At 34.9% G+C, this 22358-nt stretch overlaps 1 protein-coding gene across 2 annotated transcripts in view; it reads left to right on the top strand.

Annotated features, from left to right (window-relative positions):
- DOK6 (docking protein 6) overlaps positions 1 to 22358 on the top strand; it is a 404328-nt gene that overhangs the window by 129306 nt on the left and 252664 nt on the right. For both annotated transcript variants that reach the window (XM_061169746.1, XM_061169747.1), the window contains exon 2: positions 9727 to 9834. In XM_061169746.1, the coding sequence (XP_061025729.1) occupies positions 9727 to 9834 (108 nt within the window). The remainder of the gene's footprint in view (positions 1 to 9726; positions 9835 to 22358) is intronic.

The raw sequence follows: 22358 nt of genomic DNA, 5'->3' as shown, positions 1-22358 counted from the left end.
TTGCCATCATCTGTCTACCCAATTGAAATGGATGTTCCAAGAGGCAGGAACTTTGTTTCCACAAGGACAGAAAGTTTGTTTGTTTTTGTTGTTGTTATTATTATAATTTTTATCTGCATTTTTTTACTACTGTATCCACAGAACAAAGAGCTCTCAAATATTTTTTGAACAAATGGAATAGATAAGAGTGATTCTGGTATCGGTATATATTTGACAGCAATTAAATATAAGCCAGTGTTGAAAGTTCATATCTATATTGAAAAAGATAGTTAAAGCTAAATTCATCAGTGCATTAAGCTTAATCCTGTGTATTAACCACTTTTTACAGAAACACAGAGTGTCTTTCAGTAGTACCATACACAACTTGTGAGAGGAGAAAGACTCAGGACTAAGTAATTGAATTTACTCATAGCATAAGCCTGTAATAACCATTCCTGAATGGTCTTTGCTTATATGTTTATTTATTTGTTGTCTTGATATGTTCATCTTATATACAGTTATAAATAATTGAATCCTATACCCCAAGTTATCATTTATACAGTATCTTGCTTTCAGAAGGGAACACAGGGACTTCCCTGGCGGTCCAGTGGTTAAGACTTCACCTTCCAATGCAGGGGGTGTGGGTTTGATCCTTGGTCGGGGAGCTAAGATCCCACATGCCTCACGGCCAAAAACCCAAAACATAAAACAGAAGCAATATTGTAACAAATTCAGTAAAGACTTTAAAAATGGTCCACATAAAAAAAATCTTTAAAAAAAAAAAAAAGAAGGGATCACAAACATAAGATGCTCCAGATATGCCACTGTCTTCTATATTCTTTAAAATCTCTAGAAACGAAGTTTCTGTGACTCCTTTTAGTGCAACGGATCCTCAGGTTTGACAACTCCTATAATTAAAAATTCTCCCAAGTTTTTAACCAAAATCCTACATGAACAAAGTTCATTAGGTCAACATATTATGATGGAACAGGCCCATTAAATCCGACTTTTGGTTAAGTTAAATCTTGGGAATGGATGCTGGATAAATAACGTCATTATGGCTATGAACTAAAGCAAAGAAATCAAACCATCTACATCACAGTGAGTCTTAAATGGAAAAAGGATGCCCTTTGTGTAAAATCTCCTTGAAAAGGAGAAAACACTGAAGAAAAGGGACTGCTATGAGGTAAAAGGTTTTCATCAGATGGAAAGGAATCAAGAGAGTATTTAACTATGGCGATCGGTCTGGCTGGCTAATGCAGTGTAAAACTGAGGTGTGGCAGCTGGGCATCCTGGGGATTTCTGTAGTCCTGGCAACAACGTGGAATTTTCTCGAAGGAAAATCTGAAGGGTACCCAGGAGCATGTTTGGTGAGACAACTGGCATGTTTAGGAGATAACTTTGAATGAGAAGGTGAAATCCTCAAGAGAGAGTGAAGCAGCATCTTGAACAGTGATGGGACAGGCAGGCGTGTCATCCGAGAAGGGACAGGACTCGGTGAAGAAGGTGAATCTTCCTGCAACCAATAAGTTCCGTTGCTAACCAGCCAAATGGTCCCTGCACCTTCAGATGCCCTTGAAGAGCCAAGCAGTGTCTGAAGAGACTGGACCCTCTCCTCCCACACACTGCTAAAGAAGGGCACTGATTTATGTCCTGTCTCTTGGAACAAAAGTAAAAATAAAATACCTAATTTAATTGGTGTGGTTCTCTTTCATGCACTTGAAAAATTTGTATCTTTCATTTATAAGCAAAATAAAACCTATTCCTTTATTTTTTCTTCTCAGAGGAGTGATTTCCTGGTCTCAAGCGGTCATTTTTGCTGCTCATCTCCAGAATTCTCCAACATACTCATATAAGGCATCAGTTCCAGGGCCTAAAGCAGACTAACACTATTAAAATCCCACTTGATAAAGAGTAACAGGGAGGTGATTTCCTCATGCTCCTATTAACTGTATGTTTCTGGTACGAAGGTTGCCTTCAGACTGCTGACTCATGCTGAATTTGGCTTCACATTGACAGAGAAAGACACTTCCAAATTTTCTGCACCAGGTCCCTTTTTACTACCATCACAAAGCAAACTATTTTGAAAAAAAAAAAAGCACGATGGAAAACGAAACCCTCTGCATTTATTAGCATTTATTAAATAATTAAGTTAAAAAATTCAACTAGACATCAAAATGTAACTAGTCCACAGTCATGATAATTCATACTATTTTTCCCAGTAAATTATTTTGTTTTAATAACTGTATTATGAGATTTCATTAGACTTTTGAAATATCAAAAATAATTTAACTGAAACAGAAATTGAGGAACTTTGTGCAAAATACCTGGCCAGTAGTCTTCAAAACTGTCAAGGTCATGAAAAGCAAAAAAGGCTGAGAAACTGTCAAAGATCAGAGGAGATAAGGAGACAGGACCACTGAATGCAGCGTGGTGACCTGGATTGGATGCCAAAACAGAAGAGGACATTGGTGGGAAAAACTGGTGATTTCTGAATAGAATCTGTAGTTTAGATAATAGTATTTTACTAATGTTAAGTCTTAGTTTTGAAAAATGTATCATGGTTATTTAGGATGTTAACATTAGGAGAAGCTGGGTAAAATCTTTTTGGGAAATCTCTGCACCATTTTTGCCAGTGTTTTATAAATCTAAATTTATCCCAGAACAAGAAAATAATAACTTAAGGGCCTTGGCTTGGTAAACAGTCTGTTACATCAGGTCTTTAACCATCAGTTTTATCTATATGTTGTTGCCTCTGTTAATGTAATAGCAAAGAGATAAGATGCTATCGAAAATACCAAGTCTATTTTTCCTTATTATCCATTATCAGGTTTATTCTATAGCAATAGCAAGTGCCTAAATGGAAACACATATGCTTTCTGACTCATGTTTATCTCACTATTTAGTAAAAAATAATGTTGTCACATAAGCTGAGACATTGCAGTCAGGGAGTATGTTTGTGTATTTCCATGAATATTACAAGGCTTCATTGAATATCACCATGGTTCCTGAGCAATAAAGTGCACAGGGTACAGGGAAAAGCATTCTTCTGTAGGAAAGCACAGAAACTATATTACCAGGATTTTGGGTCTCAAATCCATTCAAAGAGGGCCTTCCTACCTCAACTAGAATTCCAAATCCACTAATAAATAATCAGGAGATAAATATTAATAATCTTTATACTTTACAAATGATATGTTTATTTATCTGCCTTGGATCTCTCACATTTCTACTCAGATTCATGTAACTACTTTTCACTTCCACAGTATTACTGTTACTACCACTACTCTGCTAATAAAAACAAAATCTAAAAAAGTATCTCTCTTAGTCAGCGTGGGCTGCCATAACTCAATGCCATAGTCTGAGTGGCTTGAACAACAGACATATATTTTCTCACAGTTCTGGGGGTTAGAAGTCCAAGATCAAGGGCCAGCATGGTCAGGTTCTGGCGAGAGCCCTCTTCCCAGCTTGCAGACAACCAGCATCTCACTGCATGTCCACATGACCTCTTTTTCTGTGAGAGCATGGAGAGAGGGCAGGCTCTCTGGTGCCTTTTCTTATAAGGACACTAATTCCATCCTCAGGGCCCATGCTCATGACTTCATCTAACCCTAATTACCTCCCAAAGCCCCATCTCCAAATACCATCACATTGGGGGTGAGGAATCCAACGAACCATATGCTGATATCATATTATTATCAATATTTATACTACCTTTTTTAGGTTGTTTTACCTTGAGGGTAGAGATCAGTAAGGGGTCAAAAAATAAATAAATAACTAGAACACAGTGTGTAGAACACAAGTGTGTGGAGAGAACACCAGGAGATCTGAAGGAGTAGTCTTAACTCCTTATGTCCAGGGCTGTGGTTAGAAATCTTGTGACAGAGGAGATGGGTCTCCACCTGGGTAGAGAAAGAGAGGTATATCCATGTGTGCTGAAAGCTCAGGGCTGTCCTTCATGTGCTTTTCGAAGCTACCAGGATGGAGCTAGGAAAGGTAGCAAGAGTAATATGAAATTGTGTGTTTGTACTGTTATTCTGTTTATTCTGCTTTTATGATGAGAGGTCTTCCTGTGATTCTTCTGAGGGCCTTTGAACAGGAGAAACGCTGTCTTCTAGTGAATAATAGACAATGCACACTCCAGAGGAATTATAGTATCTGGCCTATATTAGTTAAAAAAACAGTATACATAAACTTTGCAGTATAAATAAAGAAATAGAACAGAAAAGAGACCTTCAAGATAGTGGAGGAGTAAGACGTGGAGATCACCTTCCTCCCCACAGATACATCAGAAATACATCTACATGTGGAATAACTCCTACAGAACACCTACTGAACGCTGGCAGATGACCTCAGACTTCCCAAAAGAGCAAAGAACAGATGCCCTCAGCGACCTACATGCAGAGGCGGGGCCAAATCCAAAGCTGAACCCCAGGAGCTGGGTGAACAAAGAAGAGAAAGGGACATCTCTCCCAGCAGCCTCAGGAGCAGCAGATTAAATCTCCACAATCAACTTGATGTACCCTGCATCTGTGGAATACGTGAATAGACAAGGAATCATCCCAAAATTGAGGCAGTGGACTTTGTGTGATTTTGTCTGTATAGCTTTGCTTTTACCATTTCTCCTGGGGTTCTGTCTGTCCTTTTTATTTATTTATTTATTTTTTTAAGGGTAGTTTTTAGTGCTTGTTATCATTGGTGGATTTGTTTTTTGGTTTGGTTGCTCTCTTCTTTCTTTCTCTTTTTTATTACTTTCTAATTTTTTTTTTTATTTTCAATAATTTTTTTTACTTTTTATTTTAATAACTTCATTTTATTTTACTTTTTTCTTTCTTTCTTTCTTTTCTTTCTTTCTTTCCTTCCTTCCTTCCTTCCTCCCTCCCTTCCTTCCTTCCTTCCTTTTTTTCTCCCTTTTCTTCTGAGTCGTGTGACTGACAGGGCCTTAGTGCTCTGGCCGGGTGTCAGGCTGGTGACTCTGAGGTGGGAGAGCTGAGTTCAGGACATTGGCCCACCAGAGACCTCCTGGCTCCATGTAATATAAAATGGTGAAAGCTCTCCCACAGATCTCCATCTCAACTCTAAGAGCCACTTCCACTCAAAGACCAGCAAGCTTCAGTGCTGAACACCTCCTGCCAAACAACTAGCAAGACAGGAACACAACCCCACCCATTAGCAGAGAGGCTGCCTAAAATCATAATAAGGTCACAGACACCCCAAAACACACCACTGGATGCGGTCCTGCCCACCACAAAGACAAGATCCAGCCTCATCCACCAGAACGCAGGCACCAGTCTCCTCCACCAGGAAGCTTACACAACCCACTGAACCAACCTTAGCCACTGGGGGCAGACACCAAAAACAATGGGAACTACAAACCTGCAGCCTGCGAAAAGGAGACCCCAAACACAGTAAGTTAAGCAAAATGAGAAGACAGAGAAACACAAAGCAGATTTAGGAGCAAGGTAAAAACCCACCAAACCAAACAAATGAAGAGGAAATAGGCAGTCTACCTGAAAAAGAATTCAGAGTAATGACAGTAAACATGATCCAAAATCTTGTAAATAGAATGGAGAAAATACAAGAAACGTTTAACAAGGACCTAGAAGAACTAAAGAGCAAACAAACAATGATGAACAACACAGTAAATGAAATTTAAAATTCTCTAGAAGGAATCATTAGCAGAATAACTGAGGCAGAAGAATGGATAAGTGACCTAGAAGATAAAATAGTGGAAATAACTACCGCAGAGCAGAATATAGAAAAAAGAATGAAAAGAATTGAGGACAGTCTCAGTGACCTCTGGGACAACAGTAAACTCACCAACATTCGAATTATAGGGGTCCCAGAAGAAGAAGAGAAAAAGAAAGGGACTGAGAAAATATTTGAAGAGATTATAGTTGAAAACTTCCCTAATATGGGAAAGGAAATAGTCAGTCAAGTCCAGGAAGTGCAGAGAGTCCCATACAAGATAAATCCAAGGAGAAACACGCCAAGACACGTATTAATCAAACTATCAAAAATTAAATACAAAGAAAAAATATTGACAGCAGCAAGGGAAAAACAACAAATAACACACAAGGGAATCCCCATAAGATTAACAGCTGATCTTTCAGCAGAAACTCTGCAAGCCAGAAGGGGGTGGCAGGACATATTTAAAGTGATGAAAGGGAAAAACCTACAACCAAGATTACTCTACCCAGCAAGGATCTCATTCAGATTTGACAGAGAAATTAAAACCTTTACAGACAAGCAAAAGCTAAGAGAATTCAGCGCCACCAAACCAGCTTTACAACAAATGCTAAAGGAACTTCTCTAGGCAGGAAACACAAAAGAAGGAAAAGACCTACAAAAACAAACCCAGAACAATTAAGAAAATGGTAATAGGAACATACATATCAATAATTACCTTAAACATAAATGGATTAAATGCTCCAACCAAAAGACATAGACTGGCTGAATGGATACAAAAACAAGACCCATATATATGCTGTCTACAAGAGACCCACTTCAGACCTAGGGACACATACAGGCTGAAAGTGAGAGGATGGAAAACGATATTCCATGCAAATGGAAATCAAAAGAAAGCTGGAGTAGCAATTCACATATCAGACAAAATAGACTTTACAATAAAATTATTACAAGAGACAAAGAAGAACACTACCTAATGATCAAGGGATCAATCCAAGAAGAAGATATGACAATTGTAAATATTTATGCACCCAACATAGGAGCACCTCAATACATAAGCCAAATGCTAACAACCATAAATGGGGAAATTGACAGTAACACAATCATAGTAGGGGACTTTATCACCCCACTTTCACCAATGGACAGATCATCCAAAATGAAAATAAATAAATAAACACAAGCTTTAAATGATACATTAAACAAGATGGACTTAATTGATATTTATAGGACATTCCATCCAAAAACAACAGAATACACTTTCTTCTCAAGTGCTCTTGGAACATTCTCCAGGATAGATCATATCTTGGATCAAAAATCAAGCCTTGGTAAATTTAAGAAAACTGAAATCATATCACATATCTTTTTCAACCACAATGCTATGAGACTAGATATCAATTACAGGAAAATATCTGTAAAAATTACAAACACACAGAGGCTAAACAGTACAGTACGAAATAACCAAGAGATCACTGAAGAAATCAAAGAGGAAATCAAAAAATACCTAGAAACAAATGACAATGTAAACACGACAACCCAAAACCCAGAGATAAACCCACGCACTTATGGTCAACTAATCTATGACAAAGGAGGCAAGAATATACAATGGAGAAAGGACAGCCTCTTCAATAAGTGGTGCTGGGAAAATTGGCCAGCTACATGTAAAAGAATGAAATTAGAACACTCTGTAACACCATACACAAAAATAAACTCAAAATGGATTAAAGACCTAAATGTAAGACCAGACACTATAAAACTCTTAGAGGAAAACATAGGCAGAACACTCCATGACATAAATCACAGCAAGATCCTTTTTGAGCCACCACTTAGAGAAATGGAAATTAAAACAAAAATAAACAAATGGGACCTAATGAAACTTCAAAGCTTTTGCACAGCAAAAGAAACCATAAACAAGACGAAAAGACAACCCTCAGAATGGGAGAACATATTTGCAAATGAAGCAACTGACAAAGGATTAATCTCCAAAATTTACAAGCAGCTCATGCAGCTCAATATCAAAAAAAAAACCCAATCCAAAAATGGGCAGAAGACCTAAATAGACATTTCTCCAAAGAAGATATACAGATTGCCAACAAACACATGAAAGGATGCTCAACATCACTAATCATTAGAGAAATGCAAATGAAAACCACAATAAGGTATCACCTCACAGCAGTCAGAATGGCCATCATCAAAAAATCTACAAACAATAAATGCTGGAGAGGGGGTGGAGAAAAGGGAATCCCCTTGCACTGTTGATGGGAATGTAAATTGATACAGCCACTATGGAGAACAGTATGGAGGTTCCTTTAAAAACTAAAAATAGAACTACCATACGACCCAGCAATCCCACTACTGGGCATATTGACTGAGAAAACCATAATTCAAAAAGAGTCATGTACCGCAATGTTCATTGCAGCTCTATTTACAGTGGGTAGTTCATGGAAGCAACCTAAGTGTCCATCGACAGATGAATGGATAAAGAAGATGTGGCACATATATACAATGGAATATTATTCAGCCATATAAAGAAATGAAATTGAGTTATTTGTAGTGAGGTGGATGGACCTAGAGACTAATACAGAGTGAAGTAAGTCAGAAAGAGAAAAATAAATACCGTATGCTAACACATATATATGGAATCTAAAGAAAAAAAAAAAAGGTCTGAAGGACCTAGGAGCAGGACAGGAATAAAGATGCAGATGTAGAGAATGGACTTGACACGGGGAGGGGGACGGGTAAGCTGGAACGAAGTGAGAGAGTGGCATGGACTTATATATACTACCAAATGTAAAATAGATAGCTAGTGGGAAGCAGCCGCATAGCACAGGGAGATCAGCTCCGTGCTTTGTGACCATCTAGAGGGGTGGGATAGGGAGGGTGGGAGGGTGACCCATGAGGGAGGAGATATGGAGATGTATGTATATGTATAGCTGATTCACTTTTTTATAAAGCAGAAACTAACAGACCATTGTAAAGCAATTTTACTCCAATAAAGATGTTTAAAAATAAATAAATACATTTTAAAAATTAAAAAAAAATAAAAAAAGAAATAGAACAGAAATACAGTGATCTTAGTTTCTGGCTATAGAGAATGTAAACTCCAGCAAAAATATGCATTTCTATAAAAGTTTGAAATATTAAATTTGCATTTCTAGACCTCTTTAGTTATTGAAAAAAAGTCTCATTTTATTGATTTGACTTAAACATACCTGTGGAGAGAGGGTGATAAGGTGGGCATCAGGTGACAGTGTAAGAGCCAACATGAATTAGTCCTGTAAAATCAGGCAGAGTCCAGAAAGAAGGGCCTGTGTTTGTGTAATATATAGCCCTGCTTTTTTTTTAAACAAAGCTGAAGAGATGTGTGTTCAGACAGATGTGTGTTCAAATCCTGACACTCTTACTGTCTTACTATCTTTATCCTAAAATGAAGACAACCTACCTCATATAGTAGGTATGAGGATTAAATGTGTCTATAAATTTTAAAATGTATTGCACATAATAAGCGTTTAGTAAATAGTAGTTGCTATAAAAGCATACAAGGGTGTGACAGATGTGTCCATTATGAAAACATATCTGTTTCATTTTCTAAAGTAGTATATGAGCATTTTTTATAATTAACACTGTAAGTGAGTTTTTAAATGTGATGTTTTTCCAAAGATAGAATATTGAACATTATGAAAGCGCTTAATCTTAGTAAATTGTTACTTCATTATCATGGAAAACAGAATTGTTTGTCACCAGGATGGTGAGAATAAATATTTTATATGGTGTTGATACCCAGATGATTTAGTTAGATTAAAGAGGATTGAAGCCAGTGCACTGAAAATGTCATAACATAAAATCTTTTCATATAAAATTTATTTTTGTATTTAATATTGTTTTTAAAATTTGCTATAATTTTAAAGAATAACATGCCTCTGACTTCCCAAATTTTTTCTCTCTGTAATATAAGTGCATGTTAAACAATTTATTCCCCCTGGATTAGTTGAATAGATAAATCCCTGATGCTACTAAACTCATGTACAAAAGACATAATGGGATTCCTTTATTTACTTTCAGATTTTCAGACGTTGCTGGTTGGTTTTTAAGAAGGCATCTAGTAAAGGACCCAGAAGGCTAGAAAAATTTCCAGATGAAAAGGCAGCATATTTCAGAAACTTTCATAAGGTAAGTCACGGTCTTTGGAATCTCTGGGGAATAACTGTACCCTTGGCAACAACTGTGGAGACATTTCTTATGATAGATGAAATCTGCAGAGGCAAAAATGCATGGCCAGGCTAAAATGTCCCTGCACTGATAAAATGCAAAAGTTGTTTTTCTCCTTTATTTTAATCATCTGCTATAAATGCCAGTGGTACCTCTGCAAAATGAAAGACTCATTTTTATTGCTACTTTGCAAAATGAGTTGACTCATAACTCAACCAGATCATTTCCCAAGGTGCTGAGTAGGCATTTTCCCTCTTTTCAGGTTAATTGTGCATTTTTACTTTGATTTAAACTGTGGGCAATGTTTAGGAGATAAAACTTTTGAGGCTGGTGTTAGCAGTGTTAATGACACTGTTAATGTACAAAGCATTTGCTCTTTACAGCTTAACAAGAACGATCATCATGTATGCTGATGTGTAGAGATGTGACATAAATCCTGTGAATGAAATATCAATTTCCTAAGAATTAAAAGTATGTAAGAAATTGCCCTAGAATGATGCTAACTATGCTGCTGAAAGTTATCTCTGGTGATAATGTCAAAAAAGAGTTAAGTATTTGATAGTAATGTGGAGGATTCATGATCAGAATGCAGAATTGTGAAACAGCATTGCTTTTTTGATAGAATGCCCACATAAGCTCAGGAAAGACTCAAATTTCTCACTGGTGGTAACATAGAGTAAGTTACCCTGAATAATGTAATGAGTCTGTGGAATTTATTTTATGTGATGTATAGTGCTAATTTCTTCTTTTATTAAAAATAAAGTGCTTGCCAGGGATGAGAGGGGGGTGGGAGGGATAAATAGGCATAGGACCAAGGATTTTTAGGACAGTGGAACTACCCTTTATGATACTATAATGGTAGATGTATGTCATTATAAATTTGTCCAAAGCCATAGAATGTACAACACCAAGAGTGAACCTTACTGTAAAATATGGACTTTGAGTGATTATGTTGTATCAAAGTAGATTCATGAGTTATAACAAATGTACCATCTGGTGGGGATGTTGATAATGGGGGAGGCTATGTATTTATGAGGGCAGGTTGCATAAGGGAAGGCTCTGTACTTTCTGCTCAATATTGCTATGAACATAAAACTGCTCTAAAAAGTAAAGTCTATTAAAAATAGATTATTCAGCAGTAATGTGCTAACCAATCCTATTACACAAAAAACTAGCAATCTTTTGTATTAGATTTGAACCTATATCATAAGGCTTAAAATGTGAATTTCTTTAACTCTCTATGAGGTATACTATATATTAATATAGATTTATTAATAGAGAATCCAAGTTCAAGTTCCTGCCCAGCCACTTACAAGCTCATAGGAGTTTGGTTTTCTCATGAGGACATGGATTTTAAAATTGTAATATTACATGTCTCTTTTGAAGACTATGTAAGATAGAGTATCAAATAACAACCAACACAGTGACGCAGGTTCTAACTATATGAAAAATTATTTGCAGCCTGAAGTCATATTGATATTTTGTATGATGATGATGACCATGGCAATAATTTTAAGCCTGACTTAATGACAAATTGCCAGGTCGTGAAATGTAAGTCTGTAACATTTAGTTTTTGAGTAAAATTTTGGAAGACTGAGCATAGTATATATTCTGTGGATTCCTGGTCAGAACGCCTGCCTGCTGGTCAATGCTGTACCCTGGCCGGACGCTCTCTAGCCAGCGCGCCTAGATTCCATGTACTTATGATTCAGCCATCTTTTACTTGAAAAATGGCAACATTATAAGCAGTATTATAACCACCTATAAGGGTTAATAATTTAGACAAAGATAAGTGTAAGCTGTCTGCTTTATACGATGCACTGGGCTCCTCCCTGGGAGCACGAGGAGATGCACAAGGCACAGTCCTTGCCCTGAAGGAGCTTGTATTCCAGAGGAAAAGACGCACATATGCAGATAATTTTGATTCAGTATGAACAAGTCTTAATAAACTGAAAAGGGTTGAGGTCATAAAGAGTGTGTTCTCTGACCATAAATTATTTAAATTAGAAATCAATGTTATCTAGTAAACGCTAAATGTATTTGGTAATTAACATATTCTAAGGAGTAATAATTCCAAGGCAATGTAGTAGTCACCGAGGCTATTAGCAGATATTCTAAACTCAAAGATAATAAAAACACAAATATCAGCATGCGTGGAATATAGCTATACCAGTGAGTATAGGGAAATGTATAGCTATAAGTTCTTATATTAGAAAGAAACAATAAATGTAGGAGAAAATATCAATGAAACAGAAACCAAAATAACAATCAGGAAATTTTGTAGAGTCAGTAGCTGTTTCTTTTACAAAAAAATCACTCACTTGATAAACTCTTAACTGAATTTATCAGGAAAAAAAAGATTAAAAAAAATCAAAGACTGGGAAGAGTAGAGGGGTTATCACTACAAATTCTACTTGACAACTTAAATGAAATAGACAAACTCCTTGAAAGATACAAACTACCCAGTCTTATTCAATAGCTCAAGACCTAATAAAAACTTTGAACTTATAGTTCAAAACTTTCCCACCAAGAAAACTTCAGGTCCATATCATTTCACTTGTTAATACTACAACATATTTAAAGGGAAAAAATTAATCCACATAAATACTTAAGGAAGATATATAAAGGAGGAAACCCTTTCCAACTCACTTTATCAGACTGATATTATCTGAAAACCAAAACTAGACAAAGACACTAGGGGAAAGTGACTGATCAACATCCCTACAAATCAGAACATTTAAACAAAATATTAGCAAATCTAATTCAACAATATGTTAAAATGATAATATATGATCAAGTAAGATTTACGATAGAAATGCAAGGTTGTTTTAACATTTGAAAATCGACCAATGTAGTAATGTAGAATTAAAGAGAAAATATATCATGGGATCCTTTAAATATATACAGAAAGACATTTCTATATGCATATAAAGACAAAATTCAACATCCATTTATGATTTAAAACTCTCAGAACATCAAGGACAGAATGAACTTCCTTAATCAGAAAAAAAGCGTCTAACAAATACCTACAGAAAAGAAAAAGAAAACTCTGTTTCTATGCTCAATGACATAATCATTTGTTGAAAATGCATGATCATCTTCAAAACAAATACCAGAACTAATGAATGAATTTAGTGAATGACATTTTATGATCATTTGCATTTTTAAATAGTAGCAGTTAACACTTGATAAATTAATTTTTTAAAAAAGAACTCAATTTACAGTAGTGCCAACAAATAATTATAAAGCACATGTGCAATCTCTGCACTGAAAACTATGGAACATAGCTGAGAGAGTTAAAGAGGACCCAGATAAATGGCAAGAAATAAAATATTCTTAGATTGATACCAATTCAATATTGTTAGGATGTCAATTCTTCCTAAATCGATATGTAACATAATTCTTATCAAAATTCCAGGAATATTTTCTGGTAGGTATTGACAAGCTAATTCTATATGGATATTTGCATAACCTATATTAGCCAATGAAATTTTAATGAAGAAGAACAAAATTGGAAATTTATAAGATTTCAAGACTTACTATAAAGTGACAGAAATGATATTATGATTTTAGCAAAATGATATTTATATAGATCAATGGAAGGGAATAGAGAGGTCAGAAATGAACGCATACATATATGGTCAGTTGCATTTTGACAAAGGTATGAAGACAAGTCAATAGGAAAAGAAACTTTTTCCAACTAATGGTGCTAGAACAACTAGATGTCTCTATGTAAATAAATGAACATTGATCTTATGTCACATTATACACATAATAAACTCAGAGCAGATCATTGGTCTAAATTTAAACGCCAAAACTATAAAACTCCCCGTAGTAAGTATAGAAGAAAACCTTTTCCACTTTGTAATAAGCAAATATTTCTCAGCACACAAAAAGTATAAACCATAAGAAAAAATTGGTAAATTGAGCTATATTGAAATTTAAAACTTTTTCTCTTCAAGTGATCTAGCTAACAAAATAAAAAGGCAAGTAACTCTGGGAAAAAACATGCAAACATTTCTCTGACTAGAAACACATATCCAGAATACTTAAAGAATTCTTAGAACTCAATAATAGGATAAAAACCCAGTATTTTAGATTGAACAAAAGATGTGAACAGATATTTTCCAAAATAAGATATATGAACAGCGAACAAGAACATGAAAAGATGCTCAACATCATCAGTGATCTGCAAGATTTAAATTCCAAGTAACACTATCCATCCATTAGAATGGCTAAAATGATAAAGATTGAAACTAACCAGAGTTGTAGAACTCATACATTGCTGATGGACATGTAAAATTTTATAAGCACTTTGTAAAACAGTTGGCAGTTTCTTTAAAAGAGTAAACATACATCTGTCCAGCCATTCCACTTCTAGAAATTTACCTCCCTTCCCTGCAAATGAATAGCCATGTCCAAATAAATATATATACGAAAATGTTCATAGTAGCTTTATTCAAAATAGCCTAAAAGTGGAAACAACCCCAACAGGAGAATGAATAAACTAATTGTGGTACATCCATCAATGGAAAACCACTGAATGATTGAAAGGAAAGACCTACTGATACACATAATAACAGATGAATCTCAGAATCATTATGCTGACTGAAAGACAGAAGACCCAAAATAATACATATAGTATGATTTCACCCTTGTATTTGTAGTAACAAAATTCTTATTTATAGAAAAAAAATCATATCCTTGGTTGCCTGTTTTGAAGAAGGAATAGATGGAAGGTTGGAATGCAAAAGGACCTAAGGCATTTAGGGGGGTGATGGAAGCCCTCTTTATTCTTATTGTGGTGGTGGTTTAAAAGGTACATGCAATGGTCAAAATTCATTCAGTTGTTCACTTTAAATGGTGGTAACTTACCGTGTATAAATCATTCTTCAATAAAGTTAACAAGGAAAAAGATCATCCTGGAAAACAGACTGTTGAGAAAGATCAAGAATCTTAACCCCTTTTGAGTCTGTGTGGTGACAACATTTACAATCTACTGTCTTAGCAACTTTCAAGTATATGATACAGCACTGTTAACTGTAATCACCATGCTGTACATTAGCTCCTCAGAAGTTATTCATCTTACCCTTTGACCAATGATGATGGAGATATTAACTAACCTTATTGTGGTAATCATTTCACAATATATGTGTATCCAAACATTATGTTGTACACCTTAAATTTACACAATGTTATGGGTCAATGACATGGCAGTAATAAAGTTGGAATAAAAAAGAATCTTAACCACATTACACAGTGGGTAAGGTTGTAGGCTCTGGAATCCAGCTTCCATATTTAACAGCTGTGTGAAATCGCATAAGTTATTTAACCTCTATGTACCTAATTTTTCTCCTCTGACAGATTAAGATTTTAATAGTGCCTACCACAGAGAGCTGTTGTAAGGAATGAATGGTACTATAGACATACAATGAGATTAAATATAATTAGTTGTTATTAACAAAGGAAAATTTATAGCTAAGCATATAACTACTTACTTGGTGTATGGTTAGTTTAGAAAATGTTAGGCATTATTCATCTAGCCTAGATGTGGCGGTAACTCCAATGAATGTGTTAGTATTGAAGTTGGAGGTCAAAGGACACATTTTGGATATAGTTTGTGAAAATGTACAGGATACCTATGGATTAAATGTTGAGTGTAAGTGAAAGGTAGGACTCATGGACTTGAGCAACAGAGATAAGGATGGTGCAGTTCATGAAGATGGGAAAGATAGAAGAGCAGGCTTTGAGTAAAAATCACAAGGTTTCACTTAGCATATGTTAAATTTGAAATGTCTATTAGGCATTCAAACTAAAATGTCAAGTCAATTAGATAAACAAATGTGGGCTGGGGTGGGGGAAATGTCACTGATAAAGTTATTTATCTGACTGTCATTGGCATATTGATAGCACTTTATTCTGTAGCACTGGATAAAATGTCCTTGGGAAAGAATGAGGAAAAAGGAGATAACACTCCAACACTTAGAGGATTAGCAGAGCTGGAGGATCCAGAACAGAAATCTGAGAACAGCAGGCAGTAAGATGAGAAAAATAACATTAAGGGTAAACCATTGGAAACTAAGAGAAAACTGTGCTAAAAAATGTGAACAAATGGTCATCTGTGTCTAGTTTGAGAGATTGAGAAAGGTGACAGAAAAGGGACCATTGGATTGACAACATGGAGTTCTTTGGTGGCTTTGCCAAGAGCTATTTCAGTGAAACATGGGGACTTATTTCACCTGGAGTAGCTTACACGAGATTGAGGGGTAAGGAACGGATAGCTACTCAGGCAATTTTTTTCAAGACGTTTCGCTGTAAAATTGAGCCAATATATAGAGCAGATATGTTTTTTAAATACAACATGTATTGTAACACACCTGTATGCCAATGGGAACAATCTAGTAGACAGAAACTGTGATGATTAGAAGGTTCTTGTGTATAATGATAGGGTTTGGTCTTTAACAGAACCAGAGAGCATTCATTTTAACAAAAAAAGAAGGAAAAGAATGACTGCAGATATAAGTAGGTTAAATAAAAATTAATGTTAGAAAACTATGACTAACACTTTCAAAACATACACACTTTATGTGTGTAAGCTCTCTCTCCAGTCTGTGAAAATTAAGTCACGAAAGATCCTGTGCAGTGCAGTGAGAATAGGAATAGTTCATCTTTTAATAAATAACTAAACAGATATCACTGACTGTAACTAGAAACTTCCTAAAGCACTTTAATAAATAGATTCAGTGTGTGTGACAGCCAAAATTTACTTTTCTCATGGCAATGTTTTGGATATTAAAGGTTTTTATTATTACAACTTATTATTCCCAGCAGTTGGGAGGCTAATTCTGTTTCCTAGTGATTTAAATTTCCTTTCAGGAATTTTATCTTATTTTTTTCCTCAGTGATTGTGAACTAAAAAACCATGAAGTTAGACCAATTCTGATATGGAAGAATAATTTGGTCATGATTCATCAGTAATAAGAAATCTCAATGGTTGTTTTCAAGAAAATATGTAAATGGTTTCTTCTCTTATTTTGATACTATTTTAGCAAGTTTTGCCTAATGCTTCACTGGCTGTCTTATTATAGGCTTTGGGTAAAAATAAATCACACGCTTTTACTTTGTATATGTTAAATTTGAAATGTCTCTTCGGCATTCAGACCGAAATATTTGTGTCAACCTCACTACTTTTCTTCTTCTTCCTACAATCTTAACTAGCTCTATGACACTGATTTTTGCTTCTTTATTTTCTTAGAATGTACAGCTAGCATTATTCAAATTCTCTTTTATCTTCTCTTCTATTATTCAATACTGCCGCTCTTTATCACTCACACATGATAAAGTTCTACCTAGCCATCAAAATTATATTACCATTGGGCAACTCTGATGTTGCTCAAATTAAAGTAAAACCTTTCCATGTAAATATTTGCTTTCACTGGGTGACATAAGTAACACACAGGTGCATCTTGCCTCTGAGAGTAATTTCTACTATGCTACAAAGGAAAAGAGCCCTGCCCTGAATATTGGGAAATGACTGTCAAACCCAATTCAAGAAAACAGAGAAAATACTATTTTAATATAATATAATAATATAATATAATATAATAATATATAGTTTTGTGAAACTATGATATCTAGTGACTAGATAGACACTGAGGCTCAGAAGATGAAGATGAGATACTCTTCTTATTTTTCCAGTAGTGACAGTAACTGCCTTACTCCTCCAAGACTGTTAGGAGGTGTAAATAAGATACTACATGTGAACTCTTAAAAGACTGTTCAGAGCAGTCAAAAAATGTTAAGAGTTATTATCATTATTGTTTTAAGATTTTACAATACAAGAAAGCTAGGTTATGAATAGCTAACTACAATGAAATATGATGAAGTGCAGTAATAAAAGTAAAAGGGAACACTTGTCTACCTTTGGAAATCAGGACTTTCCAAAGGGCTTCTTAAGATTACTCTGTTTTGACAAAACAAAATAATGGAGAGGGATGCATTCTATGAGGAAGAAAAAGGGTGATTACAAGTACTGAAGTTACACTGCGTGGTGAGTTGAAGAAAATTTGAGGAACCTAGTGTTGGCAAACTCTGAAAGGTGGGCTGTAGTGGTGGAAAATAAGCACAAAGGAAATGGGTGGGCAAGTGAAGGGTCATAAATACCTTCCTCATGAGTTTAACCTCTATCCTGTAAGCAATAGAGCAGTTGTGAAGGGTTTTAAATGGTTTTTCATATCTTCAAATATGTATTCAGAAAAAAATAATTTGCGTGACATCACATAAAATGGATGGGATAATAGACTATATACAGAAAAACAATACAATTAAATATTATAGTATAATTATTTCCACTTCCCCGTAATAGACAACAGAGTCGTAAATGGAGAAGGGTAAAGTGAATGGAGAGGAGATAGATTTGGGTGATATTTTCTAGGTACAGTCAAGTAGAATTAAGAAGACTTAGTAACTGATTGGATATCGGGGAAATGGAAGAGAGAGGAATAAGACTTGATATCTTTTCAGGACTGGGTGAGGGATGAATGGTCGTGCTGCTCATCGAGACTGGGTGAAAAAAAGGTGATTCTTGGCATGTTAGATTTTGAAGTATTTATGTGTGGTATGTTCACGTATATATTTCATTAAACAATTAGAAGTACAGCCAGTTTGTAGTGAAACTGACCAGGAAATCTACTGAACAGAATTAATGTGAAGGTGGATGTATGTCAACACTTCTCTGTCAAAGCATGATCAGTGTAAAATAAAACCGTCTTCTATAAAAGGCACTGACCTTAGTTCCAGCCTTATGGTGACATCTAAGATATTTCACAGGTATTTCAATTATAAATTTATTGAGAGTTACAAATCAAAAAGTTGATACTTGACTGAAAAAAACACCAGCTAATTCAAGGAATGATAGAAAATTATGAAAAGTCCCATTTAAATGAGGAAATGCTAGTAGAATAAACATGAAAATCGTAACCGGTAAAATTTATAAAACATATAGTAATTATCAAGACTCTTTAAATATACTCCTAGCTGAAAAATGTAATAATTCTAAAGAGCTAATTGTTAATTTTACCATAAAGTTATTAAAAATACTGACATTTGCAAAGAGTTTGAAGAAGAGAGAAGACAGAACTTTGGAGACTGTGTGAGTCCTGCTCTTCTCTGGGGCTGCCCCTCCCTATGACAGGGTGGGTGGGTGTAGGTAGTGTCCAGAAGGCTACCCCAGGGGTCAGATGGGGTTAATTTGTCCAAGGCCTGGACAACCAGCCATCAAGGCAATAAAAACAATCACAGATGTTCGTGACATTTTTATCCTGAAATATACTTTTGCTTCTTCAAAATCAAAGACTGAACTATCACTTCCCATGGCTTTTTCCATTCATAGAATTATGAATCCTTTTTTTCAGATGTGAACATGGCAAAACTCTAAATTTCTCATAGTTTCCTCTGATGGTCAGGTCAATAAAGAAAGATCTCTTTATGAAAAAGGCTGGCATATTTAAAATCTTTGTTTTCCCTTGAACAATTAATGCTCAGTCCAAATATTGGATCTCCAGAATTGGAAAAAAATACTTCATTTTCAAGATGGCTTAAAGAAGTATACCATTATGGATTTCCCACATTGTTCTATTAGTTAATGTTTAAACACTTTAAACTTCTGATTAGTCGGTTATTTTGATATGCCCTAAAATCTGCTGTAGTGCTCAATAGCAATAAATTAAAATAATCAATCAAATGAACAAAATGTTTCCAACCTAAGTGAGGGACTTCTGCAAAATAATCTAAGGATACAATTATTTTTTTTACCAACTTTAACTTAATGCTATACTCTATCTGAAACATACATATTATAAAGCTTATGAGTATTACTGGTCTCATTTAGACATTTGATATGTTTACTGTGAGAGAGATCTTGCTGCATAAATCAATTTTTTATATGAAACTGCTATAAAATGGTATACACTTTTTTTTTACTTCTCGGTAGAAAGAAATTTGAAATTCAAATCACTAGCTGCTGAAGTAAGTTATTAAAAATGCATTAGGGTTGAAAATGTAGCTGTATATAATTGTCATAACAGATATTCAAAACAAATTTATCCTCAATGAAAACTGAACTAAAGCAATTTACATAGAATCAGCTAATAAATTTTCCTTAATTTTCTAAGCAGATGAAAAAGAAACAGTTTATAGAAATTTTAATAAAGTAAATATGAGTGCTGTCTGTAGTGAGGAAAATATAAATAAAATCCCTTAGAAGGATGAATGAAGATAGTGCTATGTGAAGTTCCCGTTCTACTCGATGCCAGAAAAGCAATGCCCGTATTGAGACCAGTCTTATTTCTAAATTCCCTATAACCTGATATTAAAAACATTGTTTTATTCTGTTTTACTCCTATTTGGAGTTGTCAGTATTTATCTATATGTAAAGTAAACATCTGAGAGAATTTGGGAAAAGATGAAGGTGTCCTTATGAAAAACAGCCACCTATAAATATAGCATGTCCTTAAAGCTAGAAGCAAAAGCATCGGTAAGTGCAGAAACAGCACATGTGTACAGTGTGGTATCTTGAACATTTTCATTTTGATTCCATGAAGAAATGGCTAAATGCTTGGATGAGCACACATTTGGTGCGATGTGAAGAGTGATCATAGGCTTGGTTTCTCCTGAAATACCCACCAGAAGTTCCCAGAGTGATAATCATTTACTTGGGTTAAGGCATCTTATCCATTTGTGAATTTATTCATTCATTCATTTATCTAGCTGTAATCTCTTAGTTTGAAGATGTTTCCGTTTCTTGAACAGAAGCTCCTATGGACACACACGTTGGCTCCTGTGACAGTCACAATTAATCCATGATCATTTGTTAATTGTCTCATAATATCTGAGCACTAGTGCTAGTCACTCAGGGAAGACTCACAGAAATGGAATACGAAAAGTTGGTTTTAGGTAGGATATGATGAAGGGCAGAAATGCCCAAGGCTGGATGCACCTTCACTGACAGAGATGGATGGGCTGTGAATGGACAGCTCTCAGAGATCAGCAGGAGAGAACATGGGTTAAGACCTTTGGTTGGAGGGGATTTGTGGAGCTGTGATCTCAAAATAATAGGGAACTCCCAGAGTTAGACTTGATGTTTGTAATACTTGAGTCAAGGTCAGTTGAAATTTTGCAACATCTAAGATATCTCCAATAAGAATCATTCTGTGTGGCTTAAGAAAGCCATGGAAAAGCAATCACTCAGCAATCAGGACTTGTTTATAACCTATTGCTCTATGACAGATATCTGTTCACTGAGAAATATGGAATCAGACTCTTCGAAAATATCTGTATGATTAATCTGGGCTTGACTTAGAGTACGCAGCAATATGATTTATGTTAGGAAAATTATTGTCTTTATTCACTTTTTAAAACTACTCACTTGTGTGTGTAGGAGGCAATCGTCTGCAGTGGTGCTACATCAGGAAGACATAGTATGCTTTAAACAACATCTTTCTCTCACTTTCCTGTCTGTAAAATGCAAATAATATCATAGCTCAGAAAGTGAGATGACAGCTTCGTGTAAGACAATGTGAAACGTAAAACAGTTATGGTTGTGCAAGTCATTTCAGCCTCAGATTTTGCATCTTTGAAACCAGGGACATAATTCATACCAACTTTAGAAAAATTTTGAGACCAATTTGCATGATAAAGTAACTTGTAATTTCAAACAAGCCGTTTTCCGTGGTAAATCAGAGAGAAAATTTGAGAAAGAATATTCAACAGCACAATTTTGTTACGACATTATTTCCATGATTTCTGAAGCATTTTTACATTTATCTAATGGATTTAGATCCAGTGCCCTTAATTATTCTTTCAGAATATCATCAATGCATTTTGGATTTTTAAAAATCTCTTAGCCATTAACAAAGTCTGCTTAGTTGTGTAATATCTGACAGATGCAACAGGAGAAAAGCTAACTGCATAATATTCACTGAGGATAAATTGTTTTTCTACTATTAGTGGAAAGTTATATATTACACTTCAAGTAATGAATGCATATTCATTTACAACTTAAAATTTGAAGAATATTTTAGTGAGACTTTATTCTTGAATTATTACTTTGTACCTTGCTATAAATATCTATGTAGCATCTTTTGTTTTATAAATAATGCTGTTTCGTATTTGTTTCAAATTATATAATATTTAAAAAATTGTAAATCCTTTTTACATCTAATACTTCTTTTTGTATGTGTGTGTGTGTGTTTACATTGGCCCAATGGCCATTTTATTTTATTTTATTTTAATTAATTTTTATTAGAGTATAGTTGCTTTACAGTGTTGTGTTAGTTTCTGCTGTACAGCAAAGTGAATCAGTTATACATATACATATATCCACTCTTTTTTAGATTCTATTCCCGTATAGGTCATTACAGAGTTATCTAATACTTCTAATAACAAAAGGTAAAATTTTCATTACCCATTAAACAATCTTAGGTTAC

This window comes from Eubalaena glacialis, chromosome 15, assembly GCF_028564815.1.
Source record: "Eubalaena glacialis isolate mEubGla1 chromosome 15, mEubGla1.1.hap2.+ XY, whole genome shotgun sequence".
In the NCBI taxonomy this organism is placed as follows: domain Eukaryota; kingdom Metazoa; phylum Chordata; class Mammalia; order Artiodactyla; family Balaenidae; genus Eubalaena; species Eubalaena glacialis.
This window is presented reverse-complemented; position numbering and strand designations above follow the sequence as displayed.